The following is a 16,685-nucleotide window of genomic DNA, read 5'->3' on the forward strand; positions in this document are numbered from 1 at the left end:
GAATGCATAGTACAATAGCGCTGGAGGGGTTAAAAAATAAAAAAAATAAAAAATTAAATTTAATTCACCTTAATCCACTTGATCGCGCAGCCCGGCTTCTCTTCTGTCTTCTTTGCTGTGTGCAGGAAAAGGACCTGTGGTGACGTCACTCCGGTCATCACATGATCCATCACGATGGTAAAAGATCATGTGACGAACCCTGTGATGACCGGAGTGACGTCACCACAGGTCCTTTTCCTGCACACAGCAGAAGAGAAGTTGGGCTGCGCGATCAAGTGGATTAAGGTGAGTTAAATTATTTTTATTTATTTTTTAACCGCTCCAGCGCTATTGTACTATGCATTCTGTATTCAGAATGCTATTATTTTCCCTTTATAACCATGTTATAAGGGAAAATAATACAATCTACAGAACACCGATCCCAAGCCGGAACTTCTGTGAAGAAGTTCGGGTACCAAACATGCAGATTTCTCACGCGCGTGCAAAACGCATTACAATGTTTTGCACTCGCATGGAAAAATCGCACATGTTCCCGCAAAGCACCCGCACCTTTTCCCGCAACGCCCATGTGAAAGAGGCCTTAGTCTAAAAAGCGTCACTTCTTGGTTTGTACGCATCACTTTACTGCAGTTAACTCTTTCTAATCCTGCCTGTAATTATATCATCTACAGTCATGGCCGCAAATTGTGCACCCCTGAAATTTTTCAAGAAAATGAAGTATTTTTCACATTGCAGTAACTCATGTTTTGTCCCTTTGTGTGTATTGGAACAAAACCAAAAAAGGGAGGAAAAAACAAGATTTTTGTAAAACTTGCCTGTAAAATCTCTTTCTCGCTCTTCATTGGGGGACACAGAGACCGTGGGTATAGCTATGTCCTCTAGGAGGCGATGACACTAGTAAAAAGCTGTTAGCTCCTCCCCCGGCAGCTATACTCCCTCCAGCCTAGAGAGAGAGCTTCAGTTTGTGAAAAGCAAGTAAACCAACAAAAAAAACGTGGAACAGTAACAATGCCAAGAACCAAACCAGGTTCTAACCAGCAACAGCCACAACTGTGGTCGAACAATAATACTGGGTGGGTTCTTTGTCCCCCCAATGAAGAGCGAGAAAGAGATTTTACAGGTAAGTTTTACAAAAAACTCGTTTTCTCGCCCATATTCATTGGGGGACACAGACCGTGGGACATCCTAGAGCAGTCCACAGGGAGGGAAACCACAGACCCATGGAGTAAGCACCCCTGCAGGTAACTAAGAACTGCCGCCTGCAAGACCAAGTGGTCCAAAAGCGGCGCCCACCAAAGTATAAGCATGCATCTGGCAAACTTATGTAAATGTGCGCAAGGAGGACAGTAGCCGCCCTGCACAACCGCGCGGCCGAACTTTGAATCCTCCGAGCCCAAGAGCGCCACCGCTCTGGTGCAGTGAGCAGTGACACCGAAGGGCGGGTGCAGTACGCTTAAGCAAATGTAGATGTGCAATTGGCCCCTGGAGGCCGCCAATGCCTTGCGAGGACCCTCCATGATGACAAAAAAGGAGAGTCCGTACACCGGAAGGAACTGGAGGCTGGCAATAAACAGTCAGAGCCCTGACAACTTCCAAATGATCTAACTCCCGATCCCTAGGGGGTGAAGGGGAGGGATACAGTGATTGAAGGACAGTTTCTTCATTGAAATGGAACTCAGAGACCACCGTCGGAGAAAGTAATGAACGGGCCGGGGAACCGCTTATCCCTGTTAGAACCAGGAGGTTCTCTGCAAGAGAGCGCCCCAACCCGGACACCCATCTGATGGATGTGATAGCAACAAGAAAAAAACACCTTCCAGAACAGGAGTCGGAGCGACATCTCCCGCAAGGGTTCAAGGGGAGAATTCCGGAGTGCTGAAAGGACTAAGGTCAGATACCAAGGCGGTAAAGGAGGACGGTATGGAGGAACCGCATGTGCCAAGGAAACAACACATTGGCTAGGTAAAAGCAGAGACTATATGAGAATCACCGGCGGTGGAGTTCCGTCAACGACCGTGTATTGACGGAGTAGCAACACTGCTTGACAGAAAATTTCGGACAGACCAAGACGAGAGAAAAAACTCCTGCCTTGAAGAGTTAGAAAAGAAGGGGTGTTCCGTTCCAGAAACGAAATTCCATCAACAGTCGTGACAGCACCCCTGTTAAGCCTGGTGAGTCTCGTAGTCTAGCCACGGAACGTGCAGTGAAAAGGCATGACTACATCGGACTGACATGGCAGTCACTAGTCAAGTCTTGAGAGGTAGTTGTAGATACGGGTAGTACACGCAGGACCAACGGGTAGGAGTTGGAAAAAACGTCACAGCCCAACAGTCGGTCCGGAACAGGACTTGGAAGAAAAAAAAAAACAGAACCAATACCCTGCATCCACATAGATGAGGGGAAGTAGTAACGTAGGAGCTACCAAGGTTTGCGAAGTGGCCGTGAACCCTGAGCCAGAAAAGGAAAAGAAAAATGGAAGAAAAAATGACAAGGCAAAGCCCATTCCCCATCTGAGACTGGCACTACACCGAAGTAGCCACCGGATGATAGTGGCGGTGCCACACCCTGCCTAAGGAGGAGGCCATGCAGCGTACGCCACCAAATCTAGCGTTAGAAGAATTAGTCACCTGACGAAGGAGCCGTGTAGGACGAGCCAGAGTATGTAATGGCTACTCCAGGACCCCGTACTGTAGTAGCCGCAGTGCGCCCACCAGCACAAGCTGAGGGGCAGACTAGAGGGATCTGGTAGAGGCCATGGTACCATACTGCCTCAGGAAGGAGAACTAACCTTAAATACTTCACCGGTGAAGGGCGTTGAACAGGAACAACCGCCAAGGCAGCGTCAGGGTAGAACCCCTACCTGAGGGAATGACCCACTGCAGCGACTGCGAACGCTAGTACCAGCGTAAAAAATCTACATCAGCGGAGGAGAACACGCTGCAATGCTAAACCAGAGTGCCAGCACAACTACTTCCCACATCAAAAATGGTGGATAGGGAATATAGAGTCAGTGAAACACTCGACTTGCTGAAACGTAATCACAATATTACGTGCCATGGTGTACGCACTACATATTGTTGAAGACCCATATTGGGACAGTGGGGGCCATGGATATAGGGGACGCTAGGACACATGAGTGACGCTGGGCAACCCCCTGGGGAGAGAGGTTGTCATACTCATCCCCTAAAATGGCACCAAGGACAAAGACACAACGTGGAAACAGCCACAGTATCCCTGGCGGCACCGAAATACCATGAGAAGAAGAGTACAGGGCACCAGCGTGTATCGATACTCGCTACGCTCCACTTGTAAAAGAAGCTAAGACAACTATAACCGTGGCGTAGTTGAAGTGCAACATCCAAGATGTGTACTCATTCCCCACGGTAGTGGATCAGTCGTGGAAAAGGCAATGTTGCAATTATCCCACCATTTAAAGGGGGTAATGCTTACGGCAAGCACTACACTAGTGGTAGTGCAAATACTCCACCATGAGGGTGGTAATGCATCCAGCAGGAACTGAATCCAAGTAGAGAGAGTACGCCTCTGACGGAAAGGGCAAGGCATAAGGAGAGTCCGTATCCATACCACACCTACGTAAGGGGGTAATACATACAGTAAACACTGAACCAGGAACAATGCCATAGCGCCACCTATGCAAGAGGCTAATGCCTACCATAAGTACTGTCCCCAGTGGGAAAACAGTTCCCCCACCTAATAAAAGGGGAAACACCTACTGCCGGCACTGAAACAGTGCTAGCGCGGTTATACCCCAATAGAGGAAGGCAACATCCAGTAGTAGTGCAAATACTCCGCCTGAGAAAGGGGGTAATGCATACGACAAGTACTGCTGTCTACCTCTGACACCCTTTTGGAAGATCACACTGGAATCACGGCCGAGACCGAACCACTGATCCCCCTTTCAGACCGAACCTCTCCAGGGAGGGTGCGCCTGAGCGTGACCCTAGGGAGGAAGGGTGGGGGTGTGGAGGTGACCGAGGAGGAATATATCCTGCACTGGCCCACTATGTGCAATCCTGCCTCACAAGAACATGCCCATGGCAGCTGAGACTGTGCCGGTGGAATCTATCAACCAAATTACTTGGGGTGGAATGGCAATGTCTAGAGGTTTACTCACCAGATTGCGCAGGCGGAGGTATATCAACCAAAAGACCCCAGAGGGTGAATTGGGAATTTTCAGAGGTCCTCCATTGGTTTGCACAGGCAGTTCTTTGTTAATCAAACGACCTCGGACGGCGGATTGGGAAAGTCTGGAGATCCACCATTGGATTGTGCCGGCGGTGCATATCCCAACAAACGACCCAGGAGGGTGATTGGAAAGATCCGCAGATCCACCATTGGATTGCCCAGGCAGCGCTTTATCAACCAAACTGACCCCGGAGGGTGATTGGGAAGGTCCGGATGTCCACCATTGGATTGCGCAAGTCGTGCTTTATTAACCAAACGAGCCCTGAGGGTGATTGGGAAGTCTGGATGTACACAATTGGATTTGCGCAGGTAGCGTTTTATCAACCAAACGACCCCGGATGGTGAGTGGGAAGGTCCGGATGTACACCGTTGGATTGCGCAGGCAGCGCATGGCAACCACACGGCCCCAGAGGGTGAGTGGAAAGACAGAGAGATCTACCATTGGATTGCGTATGCAGCGCTTGTTAACCAAAGTGACCCCGGAGGGTGAATGGAAAACTGAAGGGTCCTCTTTTGACCGCGATAGGACACAGGCACAGTCTGACACCGACTGAGGGGGGAGGACCCGAATGGACTTATTTGTGTTCATTTATTTTTTTATTAAAAAACTGGGATGCTCACCTCAATTGGGCAAGAGGCAGAGGAGCAGTCCCTCAGCAGTAAAGCCCCTTAGCCAGAACCCCATATAACCCTGTGTCAGCTTCAAGAGAAGGCTGACCAGGAAGGGTTAACTACCTGAGAACCGAGGGCGGGGCTCTGCGAGCTACAGGGGGAGGGGAAGGCAAGGCGGGAAGAATTCGGGCCAGACCACATAGCTGCGATCTGCAGTAGTTAAGCCCTCAGGTGCCACGGATCGCAGCTACCGCTCATAGAGGTCGGGAGCCGGCTATGTGATTCTGCAGCCAGCTCCCGCCTCCTGAATATGAATAAATGAGAGATTTCTCTTCATTGGAATAAAAATAAATAAAAAAAACCACACACCAAAATATTAAGTATGAATGAAAAAGAAAGATTTACAAAAAAAAAACAAAAAAAAACTACACGCTAACAATAAACATTAAATTTTCAGCAGATTTGTGTAGGAATTGATTTATTTTTTTCAAAAATGAAAATTCCCAGAATATCGGTATAAATTATCGGCTATCGGCCTGAACGTTCACAAATTATCGGTATCCATACAAAAAAAAATCAATATCGGTCGATCCCTACTTCTGACACCTCTCACCCGGAATTTTGGACTACTCTTCCTTAGCAAACTGCTCCAGGTCTCTTATTGGAAGGGCGCCTTTTAGCCAACAGCAATTTTAAGATCTCTCCACAGGTGTTCAATGGGATTTAGATCTGGACACATTGCTGGCCACTTCAGAACTCTCCAGCGCTTTGTTGCCATCTATTTCTGGGTGCTTTATGACATATGTTTAGGGTCATTGTACTGCTGAAGACCCAAGATCTCGGACGCAAACCCAGCTTTCTGACACTGGGCTCTACAGTGCGACCCAAAATCCGTTGGTAATCCTCAGATTTCATGATGTCTTGCACACATTCAAGGCACCCAGTGCCAGAGGCAGCAAAACAACCCCAAAACATTAATGAACCTCCACCATTAATGAACCTCCACTGAAGGTACTGTGTTCTTTTCCTTGTAGGCCTCATTCAGTTTTCGGTAAACAGTAGAATTATGTGCTTTACCAAAAAGCTCTATCTTGGTCTCATCTGTCCACAAGACGTTTTCCCAGAAGGATTTTGGTTTACTCAAGTTCATTTTTGCAAAATGTAGTCTGCCCTAGTGTTTCATTTAATTTAAATGTCGCGGGATACTCCGCGCTGACACTGATGCTCCCTGAGCCTGCAGGACAGCTTGAATATCTTTGGAACTTGTTTGGGGCTGCCTATCCACCATCCGGACTATCCTGCTTTGACACCTTTCATCAATTTTTCTCTTCTGTCCACACCCAGGGAGATTAACTACAGCGCCATGGTTGTAAACTTCTTGACGTTGCGCACTGTGAACAAAGGCAGATCTAGATCTTTGGAGATGGACTTGTAACCTTGAGATTGTTGATATTTTTCCATAATTTTGGTTCTCAAGTTCTCGTCTCCTTTTTCTGTTGTCCGTGCTTAGTGTGGCGCGCACAGACACATAATGCAAAGACTAAGTGAACTTCTCTCCTTTTTATCTGCTTTCATATGCGATTATTATATTGCCCACATCTGTTACTTGCCCCAGGTGAGTTTAAAGGAGCATCACATGCTTGAAACAATCTTATTTATCCACAATTTTGAAAGGGTGCCAATAATTTTGTCCAGGCCATTTTTGGAGTTTGGTGTGACATTATGTCATGTGTTACTGAGATACTTTTCTGTGAGAAATACTTCATTTCCTTGAAAAATTCAGGGGTGCCAACATTTACAGCCATGACTATTGGATCCACTATTCACAATAGGTGATTGTCAGAGCTCATCTATTCTTTCCTTGTACAATGACCTCTGCATGAGCATGCCTAGAAAACTCTCCCACAGAAGTCAATAGGGCCATGTGCCTATGGCCCATGTGGCTGCTATAAAGCACTTCTTTAAATGCTTTCTAAATGTTGTTAAGAACAACTCAGGCAAGATGGCCGCCCCCATAACTGGAAATAAAAAATAAAAAAACTGTAAAATCAGAAAATATATTTTTTTTTTGGGGGGGGGATGGGGGTTCCATTTATCAAACTGATGTAAAAGTAGAACTGGCCTAGCTGCCCATAACAACCAATAAGATTTCTACTTTCATTTTCTAAAGAAGCTGTCCATAATGAAAGGTGGAATCTGATTGGTTGATATGGGCAACTAAGCCAGTTCAACTTTACAGCGGTTTGTTAAATGACCCCCTTTAAGTCTGCTCCTATCCCAAAAAATTTATGGGGCTGAGCTGCAATTCAAAGCACAGCCACTATCAAATGGACAGTGCTGTGCCTGGTAAGGTCTGGAAGGCCACAGCGCTCATTGAGGTGCTGTGGCTTCTTCAAACAGCTGATCAGCGAGGGTGTCAGGAGTCTGACACCCACTGATCACACTGATGACCTATCTTGAGGATAGGTCATTAGCATAAACACAAATTCACTGCAAAGAACCATTTTGACCACTCATTCTGTGGAAGGAATCTGTACTCTAAACATGACCATAGGGTTAAGTCTGACCTAAGCAGTACCAAAACTGCTTTATGCAATAGCTTCACTGGGAACTTGTTTCTCTAAAGACACCTGATGTCTGAAAATTTAGGGTAACATTTCTCTAAAAAGCAGAACAAAGGTTTTTGTATGCAAGTATTACAAGTAATTTCAAGTCTTATTCCAACTTGAAGTTATTGGTTTAATGGATATCAAATTTAAGCAACTAGGAATATAAGGGACAGCTATTCAATGACTTATTTTAGAAGTGTAGACATTGAAGATGTGGCTCTTCACACAGTTCATCTGCAGGTTAGCTGAGAAGATCTAAACAAAATGCCTGCCCACACGCAACACTAAATGTTTTGTGAATTAAGAGGTAGACAAACTTATGTTAAGTACCTTTTTTTAGCGTATGACTAGATAGAGCATAGAAGCCAAGACATCTATTGATTACAGGCAGGGTACAAACAGAAGCAGAAATAGGGTGACGAGAATCTGCACTTCTCAAAATCAGATTTTTTTTCTTTTAACATTAATGAAAAAAGTCTTAAACTAAAAAGTAGATACTAGAATAGCTCCCCATCTCAAAAAGTAAAATCAACTTGTAAAAATGTATGGCAAGAAAAAAAAAAAATCCTTTAAAGAGCAATTTCCACTCAAAACAGATTACTGGGACTATAACCAGTCCATTAAATTGTTATAATATTTAAAAATAGGTTTTACGGCACTTTTTTCGTTTTTAATTCCACAGTCAGCTGATCCTCAGCTATTGTATATTAGGGCAATCAAAAGTATATTGCGGACTCTTAACTGCGGTTCAACTGACAGTTGTCTTGTTTAAAACCAACTTAATTATGTATAACCTGGGTGGTACTGCTGCCTCTGCTTGCTGAATACCACTTAAGATTGCAAGTGAACTAATACTACACCCAGGAAAAAAATAAGATCATGAGGGGACCATAGTATTTTTAATTTTTTTTGAATATTCTGAAATTGCTCTTTAAGCACTAAAAACTATTTTTAATTGCTTTTCTGGGAGTACTTACCTATTCTGATAACTGTAGTACGTGGCATCACGTGGAATTGTGCATAACTGTTTGCCATAACAGCATAGGGTTTGCGGAGAGAATTCAAGCTGTAAGATAGTGCCAAGTAAGTAAAAATGCAGTTTAAAGAATCACTTATCTCATGCTAGTAAACCCATCACATTTTTTTGCTTTAGATCAAAATCTGCTTTGCACAAGCATTCAACATTACTTTTTTCTGGACATCTCTAAAGCCCCTTTCACACGGGCGAGTTTTCCGCGTGGATGCAATGCGTGCATTCATTTCTATGGGGCTATTCACATGAGCTGTGATTTTCACGCATCACTTGTGCGTTGCGTGAAAATCGCAGCATGCTCTATTTTGTGCGTTTTTCACGCAACGCAGGCCCCATAGAAGTGAATGGGGCTGCGTGAAAATCGCAAGCATCCGCAAGCAAGTGCGGATGCGGTGCGATTTTCACACCCGGTTGCTAGGAGACTATCGGGATGGGGACCCGATCTTTATTATTTTCCCTTATAACATGGTTATAAGGGAAAATAATAGCATTCTGAATACAGAATGCATAATACAATAGGACTGGAGGGGTTAAAAAAAAAACATTTTTTAACTCACCTTAATCCACTTGTTCGCGCAGCTCGGCTTCTCTTCTGTCTTCAGGACCTGGGTAAAGGACCTGTGATGACGTCACTGCGCTCATCACATGGCCCATCACATGATCCATCACCACGGTAAAAGATCATGTGATGGACCATGTGATGAGCGCAGTGACGTCACCACAGGTCCTTTACCCAGGTCCTGAAGAAAGAAGACAGAAGAGAAGCCGGGCTGCACGAACAAGTGGATTAAGGTGAGTTTAATTTTATTTTTAATTTTTTTTAACCCCTCCAGCCCTATTGTACTATGCATTCTGTATTCAGAATGCTATTATTTTCCCTTATAACCATGTTATAAGGGAAAATAATACAATCTACAGAACACCAAACCCGAACTTCTGTGAAGAAGTTCGGGTACCAAACATGCCGATTTTTCTCACGCGCATGCAAAACGCATTATATTGTTTTCCACTCGCGCAGAAAAATTGCGCATGTTCCCGAGACGCACCCGCATCTTCTCCCGCAACACCCGTGTGAAACCAGCCTAATACTACCAACAATAAACCCCGATCTGGTAGTGAAAACAGGACAGTTCTAATGTAAAAAGTTCTAGAAAGGAGTGCTTTACCCAATACACATGTAGCAGGTGCAAGTATTTCATACTGACAACCCTATACAATATAAATACAAACCTTTCTGCCACAACAGTATCCCAGACTCTGCATGACGGGATCAATCTCCTGTTCAAACACTTCAGCTAACTTTGAGCAGTACTTGTACACGCGAGAAGTTTTTCTGTTATAAAGCCAAGCGTTGTTGAACATCAGCCAGATGTCTTCCACATACTGCCAAGGTTCCTGGTACTGCCCTGTATCTAACTTGCGTTTAATGGTGGACAGGTCCATAGGAGTCTTCACAATCTCAAAGTAATCCTGCAGGACAGAGGTATTTTTCTGAATCATAAGAAGTTATAACGCATTACTACTCTGAGAGGATGCAAAGCAAAAACAACATTAGCAAAGCACAATCCTATCACAAATGGAATTTTACTTACCAAAGTCATAACCAAATGGAAGCATGAGTGTTCCCAAAGAAATGATAACTAACACACAGGAAGGCTACTTAATACTATTACGAATAATAATAATCTCTTGTGCAACTTAGGTAGCCCTTAAGGACCAAGCCAATTTATCAGTGATGATATTTCCCTTTGACCTAACCATATGAGAGCTTGTTTTTAGCAGGATGAGATGCATTTTCTTTAATGGCACCATTTAGCATACCATATAATGTATTGGAAAAGCTTGAATGGAATGGTAAAGCAATACTGCCACATTCTGAGGTTCATTGTTATGGTCAATACATGACAATGTTATTTGGCAGGTCAGTACAATTGTGGTGATACAGTATATCATTTTGTTACACTTAAAAATATATATATTTTTTTAATTGCTTTCTGAGAACCAGGACTTATTTTTCATACTGCACTTTTTTTAATTTTTGAAACTTCAGCTATGGCTCAAACAGTGCCAACATGAAATCTCTGAGCAGTGCGGTCAGCAATGTAATAGGTGAAACTCGAAAAATTAGAATATCGTGCAAAAGTCCATTTAGAGTGCTGCCCATAATTATTCATACCCCTGGCAAATTTTGACTTGGTTACTTTTGTTCAACCAGCAAGTTATTTTTTGACAGGAAATGACATAGGTGTCTCCCAAAAGATAAGATGATGTACAAGAGGCATTATTGTGGGAAAAAAAAACATTTCTCAGCTTTTATTTACATTTGAGCAAAAAGTGTCCAGTCTAAAATTATTCATACCCTTCACAAACTGTCAGAGTCTGTGGGAAAATCGAAAGTTCTATACCATTCCAAATAGTCCAAGCTGTTCTAAAGCATCCTAATTACCCTGATTGGGAACAGCTGTTTTAATCAACTCAACAGGTGAAAAACAGCAGCTCTCTGCAGTTGATTTGTGGACAGTCATGGCTAAGACAAAGGAGCTCAGTGAGGACCTGCGGCTGCGCATTGTGGCTGCTCACAAGTCAGGAAAGGGCTACAAGGCCATTTCTAAATGTTTTCAAGTTCCAGTGTCTACAGTGCAAAGTATTATAAAAAAATACAAGATGTTCCGCACTGTGGAAAATCTCAGAGGACGTGGTCGGAAGCCAAAAGTGACACCTGTGCTGGCCACAAGGATAGTTAGAGAGGTGAAAAAGAATCCAAGGATCACCACCAAGGCCATCCTGGTGAATCTGGGCTCTGCTTGTGGCAATGTCTCAAGGCAGACAATCCAAGGGACACTACACAATGTAGACCAAGGAGTACTCCACTTCTCCAGATAAGGCACAAAAGCTCGCTTGGCCTTTGCAAAAGCTCATCTGGACAAAGAAGAAGACTTCTGGTTTTCTGTGTTATGGTCAGATGAAACGAAAATTGAATTGTTTGGTCACAATGAGGTTTCCTTCATTTGGCGTAAAAAACGAGAAGCCTTCAACCCAAAGAACACCATCCCCACTATCAAACATGGTGGTGGGAACATAATGCTTTGGGGGCGTTTTTCAGCCAATGGACCAGGCAACCTAATCACAGTAAACGGCACCATGAAAAAAAGAGCAATACATGAGGATTCTCAACGACAACATTAGGCAGTCTGCAGAGAAACTTGGCCTAGGTCACCAGTGGACATTTCAGCATGACAATGACCCAAAACACACAGCAAAAGTGGTGAGGAAATGGTTAGCAGACAACAACAATAACGTTTTGGAGTGGCCCAGCCAGAGTCCAGACTTGAATCCACTTGAGAATCTGTGGAGGGAGCTAAAGATCAGGGTGATGGCAAGAAGACCCTCCAACCTGAAAGATTTGGAGCTCATTGCTAAAGATGAATGGGCTAAAATACCTGTGGAGACACGCAAAATGCTGGTCTGCAATTATAGGAAGAGTTTGATTGCTGTAATAGCCAATAAAGGCTTTTCTATTGATTATTGAGAAGGGTATGAATAATTTTGGACTGGAAACTTTTTGCTCAAATGTAAATAAAAGCTGAGAAATGTTTCCTTTTCCACAATAATGCCTCTTGTACATAGTCTTATTATCTTTTGGGAGACACCTATGTCATTTCCTGTCAAAAAATTACTTGCTGGTTGAATAAAAGTAACAAAGTCAAAATTTGCCAGGGGTATGAATAATTATGGGCAGCCCTGTATTTCAGTAATGCAAATTAAAAGGAATTGCATTAATGCAGCTTAAAATAAGAATATTGTGAAAAGGTTCAATATTCTAGGCTCAAAGTGTCACACTCTAGTCAGCTAATTAATCCATATCCCCTGAGCAAAGGGTACCTGAGATTGTGACTTTGGGGTTTCATAAGCTGTAAGCCATAATCAGCCAAATTATAACAAAGGCTTGAAATATCTCGCTTTGCATGTAATTAGTCTATCTCATATTAGTTTCACCTATTCAGTTGCATTACTGAAATAAATGAACTTTGCACGATATTCAAATTTTTCGAGTTTCACCTGTATGTAGTTTGTATTGTGAAATTAGATGACAAATCCTAATAACCATCAACTCTAGTGAAATAATGGAGGGGCCAAATGTTGAAACCAAATGCCTCAGACCTGTTGTAATCTGGCTAAGCACTCACTAAGTAACCATCTTTAGGTACAGAGCACTGGTATGGCGTAACCCTCCGAGTATTAGGAAAACATGGTTGTTTGTTCATTATTATGCAGCTTTAAACTGTGACTAGGGCAGAATAGCAAATTAAGACTACCCCACACAGCATATGTGATACAAGAATACTTTAAGACACAGAAGCTTTAACCAATAATGTATTTTTTTCTATGGCAGGTGAATTCAAGTGTATAGGTATATAAGAGCAAACATTCACAATTTTTAATTGTGACCACTGAATGGAAACCAGGTTTCATTGCATTGTACACATTAAAATGCTATGTTCACCTTTATATTTAATTTCAAATCTTAAATTAAAGAGAAACTGCCATCACAAAATGCAGTGCAATCTACAGGCAGCATGACATACATCAGAAGCAGCTGAGTCAGTAAAACTTATAATTTCTATGTTTAAATCTATGCTCTTTCTGAATTCTGTTGTACACAGGATCTACAGCAGGGGTCAGCAACTCCTGCACTCCAGCTGTTTTGAAACTGCTACATCCAGCATGTTCCATTCACTTCTATGGGAGTTCTGAGAACAGTCAATCAAGTGTGCATGCGCACTTCGCTCAACGATGCCATTACCTGTAGTCCGCACGGGCGCAGACTACAGTGTTCAGGGCGCAAGCGCGGGATTTCGCCAGCACGCCGGCTCTTGAATATATTATATTAGAGGCGACGCTGGACTCAAGGCGGCGGCGCTGGGCACCAGACCGAGGGGTGCAGCTGGGCACCAAGTTAGGAAAGGACATCCACTTGGGCACCTTATGCAAGTCATTAGCATATCACTAAAAACGAGATTTTTGTGAAACTCACCTGTAAAATCTCTCTCTCGCGGGGTTCATTGGGGGACACAGGACCGTGGGTATAGCTTGCTGCTGCCACTAGGAGGCGACACTAGGCTGAAAAGTGATAACTCCTCCCCTACAGGCTATACCCCCTCCAGCCTGGAGAGAGCATACCAGTTTGTGCCCAAGCAATAGGAGTAGGAGAAAAAAAATAAAAAAAATAAAAAAAATAACCAACAACTGGCCAACGCCAATCGGATCAAACCAGAACTGGGGCCATACTGGCTCCACAACCGCCAACAATCACGGCAAACAGAAATTACTGGGTGGGAGCTGTGTCCCCCAATGAACCCTGCGAGAAAGACTTTGCTGCCTGGAACGGTATCCGCCGATGCCTAGGAAGGCACCCGGTAAAACTTGACGAACGTGTGCCCAGAAGATCAAGACACTGCCTTCCACACTGGGAAGTTACTGCATGAAGGAGATGGACCCGTATTAGAAGCACCGACCGCTGGTCGGGTGGTCCAAGACTCAGCTGGGCGTTGCCTTACCCGGAGGGCGGAATGCCTGAGCAACTGTATAACGGATCTATCTGGAAAACATCCTTTGGAGGCCGTCAGCCTTGACAACGACCCCATGATAAAAATTGGTGGAAGTCCGTAAGGCTGTAAACGCTAGTCAAGGACAAGCAAGCTCAGAGGCCAAATCACATGGCTGATGGAGAGCTCGGTCTGTGTAATGCGAGGGAGAAAGAAGAGAAGCCCATATCTGTGAGGGCGTGGAAAGACAACCACCTTCTGCGAAAAAAAGAGGATCCGTCCCCTATGTTCATACTTAAAGAAAAAAGTACGTACCAGAAGGCGTACCAACTCTGAGAAAAAAATAAAAATAAAAAATTAACGCCACCAAATAGCTGGCTCCTGGCCGCAGCTGTGGAAGTAGAACTAAAAGGCCAAGTCCGCAGGATTCACCTCTGGTCAAGAGAACGCCCCTTAGGGAGCAGAATATTGGTAGACCAACGCCCTTATAGCCATAGAGGCTTGTGAAGAGATTTCTAGTGAGAGAGGCTGCCCTAGAATCACTAAGAAACAAACGCCTGAGCCAGGCGTGCCCCACTGCCGGTCAAAGCATCAACACCACGCGAGAAAGGTAATGTGAGCACAATCCTGTGATGGGAAGCCCAGTCAGTGACCATATTTTAACCAAGCGGCAACGCTGTCTGGAAGGGCAGATGAGTGGAACAAAGATGAGAGAGATACTCTTGCCGGGTGAAGTTCGATTACAACGTCCAACGCATCCAAAATAGCGATGGGCTTCCAGAGCCGTACAACCCATGGCTACTGGTCAGCTAGACAGAAGGATAAGGAGATCAGTTATCCAACTCGAGGAGAGATCGGAAAGGAAAAGTGTGATCCATTCCAGGGACAAAACCCCTACTAGCGGGGGACGTCGTAACAGACACCCGCTCTACCCGTCTTGGGAAGGCTCTCAGTCCACCCCTGGAATGAGCAGTGAAAGAACAACCACTATTGGCTTGCGGTGACGTAGACATTACTGATATCTGAAGAGAGGTAGCACCAATGGCGTTACGGTATGACTACTAGAATCCAAGTCCCGTTTCGAACGGCAATCTAGTGTTGACGAGTGCCGTAGGGACTGAGCTACCCAGTAGAACGCACTCAAAGGTAGGTGCTGATCAGCCATGGTAACTACACCATCGCCACGTCCGAACCGACGACAGAAGGACAACAGTTGTCAGAGCCACGGACCCTTATTGGTAGTAAACCAGAAAGAGGCCAGAACTAAAGCCCATTCCCATGTGAGACTGGCGCTCTACAGAATCTAGTAGTAATGCGATACTCCGCCTGAAGGGAGGCCATACAAGCCCCAAGAGCAATGCTCACGCCATACTCCAGCTGAGGAGTAGGCCACACCGTAGAGGTCACTGAATTCTCGTGTTAAAGGAATCCGTTGCCTGACGAAAGAACTATGCAGTAGGAACCTTAGCATGTAATGGTGACTCAAACACCCCTCGTGCGGTAGGGGCTACCGCATGCTCCGCCAGCGTGGACATAAGGGGAAGGTCTGAGGACATCCAGTAGAAATCCTGGTATCAAGCTGGCCCAGTTAGTAGAGCTAACCTTAAACCCTCCACCTGAAAAAGGCGCTGAACAGGAGCAACTGCCAAATTAGTACGAGGGTAGAACCCCTACCTGAGGGGGGCTGTCCCGCTACAGTGATTAGGAGCATCTGGCCCTAGCGTGAAGATTCCCCTGCGAAGGAGAAGACTTGTAGTAGTCACTGCGGAGTGCCAGCATAACACCCTCACCTAGATAAGGATGAGTGGTGGATGAAGCATCCGGAGTCAGTGGAATATTCTGCTTGCTGGATCTTGATCACAGCACTCTGTGCAGTGTGACTGACCTGAACGGAGGAGGCTCATGGGGATGGGGAGTCTCTAGGACACATAAGGCTGGATGACTCCCCTGAGAGCACAAAGGCCGACATTTTTGTGTCTCCAATAAGAAAATGAAGAAAAGAGGGATACAATATGGGAGTATCCCTAGTATCTAGTGTCAGTATCCATATGCCACTAGATGGAGAATATCAGGCACCAGCGGTACCGACTGTTGCCAAGGGCCACCTGTGAAGGCAGCCAAGTCATCTAGAGACGTGGCGTAGTTGAAATACCGCATGCAAGGATGCATAGTGATTCCCCCGTTAATCGATAGTTTGTAGCGGGTAATGCCATAGGAAGTATGTGATGGCAAATGAGAGATGGAATAGCAACCAATGGTAGCACAAACCCCCGGTTAGGGAAGGGGGTAGCGCGATAGTCAGAACCGCAATCTACGGAAGTGTAATTACCAACTCAATGCAGGGGGAAAAACCTACGGAAAGCACTGCCCTAAAATCGGGAGTAACATATCCAGTAAGTACTGTAACCCGAGGCAGTGCAAATACATCACACCTTGAAGGGGGTAACGCACCTAGCAGGAACTTGCATATGACGAGTTCTGTACTCTGTGGGAAGTGTCCTTATCCCAGCCCAGTAAGGGGGCAATGCGTACGTAAAACTGTGACAGCAGTGAGAATGCCATAATGCCACCTATACAAAAGGTTAATGTATGCTGACGATACTGAGCCCAGTGGAACTTCAATTCCGTCACAGAACGAGGGGCACCTATGGCTGGCATTGAGACCAATGCTAGTGCGGT

At 44.9% G+C, this 16,685-nt stretch overlaps 1 protein-coding gene across 2 annotated transcripts in view; it reads right to left on the reverse strand.

Moving 5' to 3' along the window:
- EP300 (E1A binding protein p300) overlaps positions 1–16,685 on the reverse strand; it is a 256,187-nt gene that overhangs the window by 101,351 nt on the left and 138,151 nt on the right. For both annotated transcript variants that reach the window (XM_040408432.1, XM_040408434.1), the window contains exons 18-19: positions 9,691–9,930; positions 8,405–8,493 (exon numbers count right to left, since the gene is read on the reverse strand). In XM_040408432.1, the coding sequence (XP_040264366.1) occupies positions 8,405–8,493; positions 9,691–9,930 (329 nt within the window). The remainder of the gene's footprint in view (positions 1–8,404; positions 8,494–9,690; positions 9,931–16,685) is intronic.

The sequence above is a fragment of the Bufo bufo genome, chromosome 9 (assembly GCF_905171765.1).
Source record: "Bufo bufo chromosome 9, aBufBuf1.1, whole genome shotgun sequence".
Taxonomy (NCBI): domain Eukaryota; kingdom Metazoa; phylum Chordata; class Amphibia; order Anura; family Bufonidae; genus Bufo; species Bufo bufo.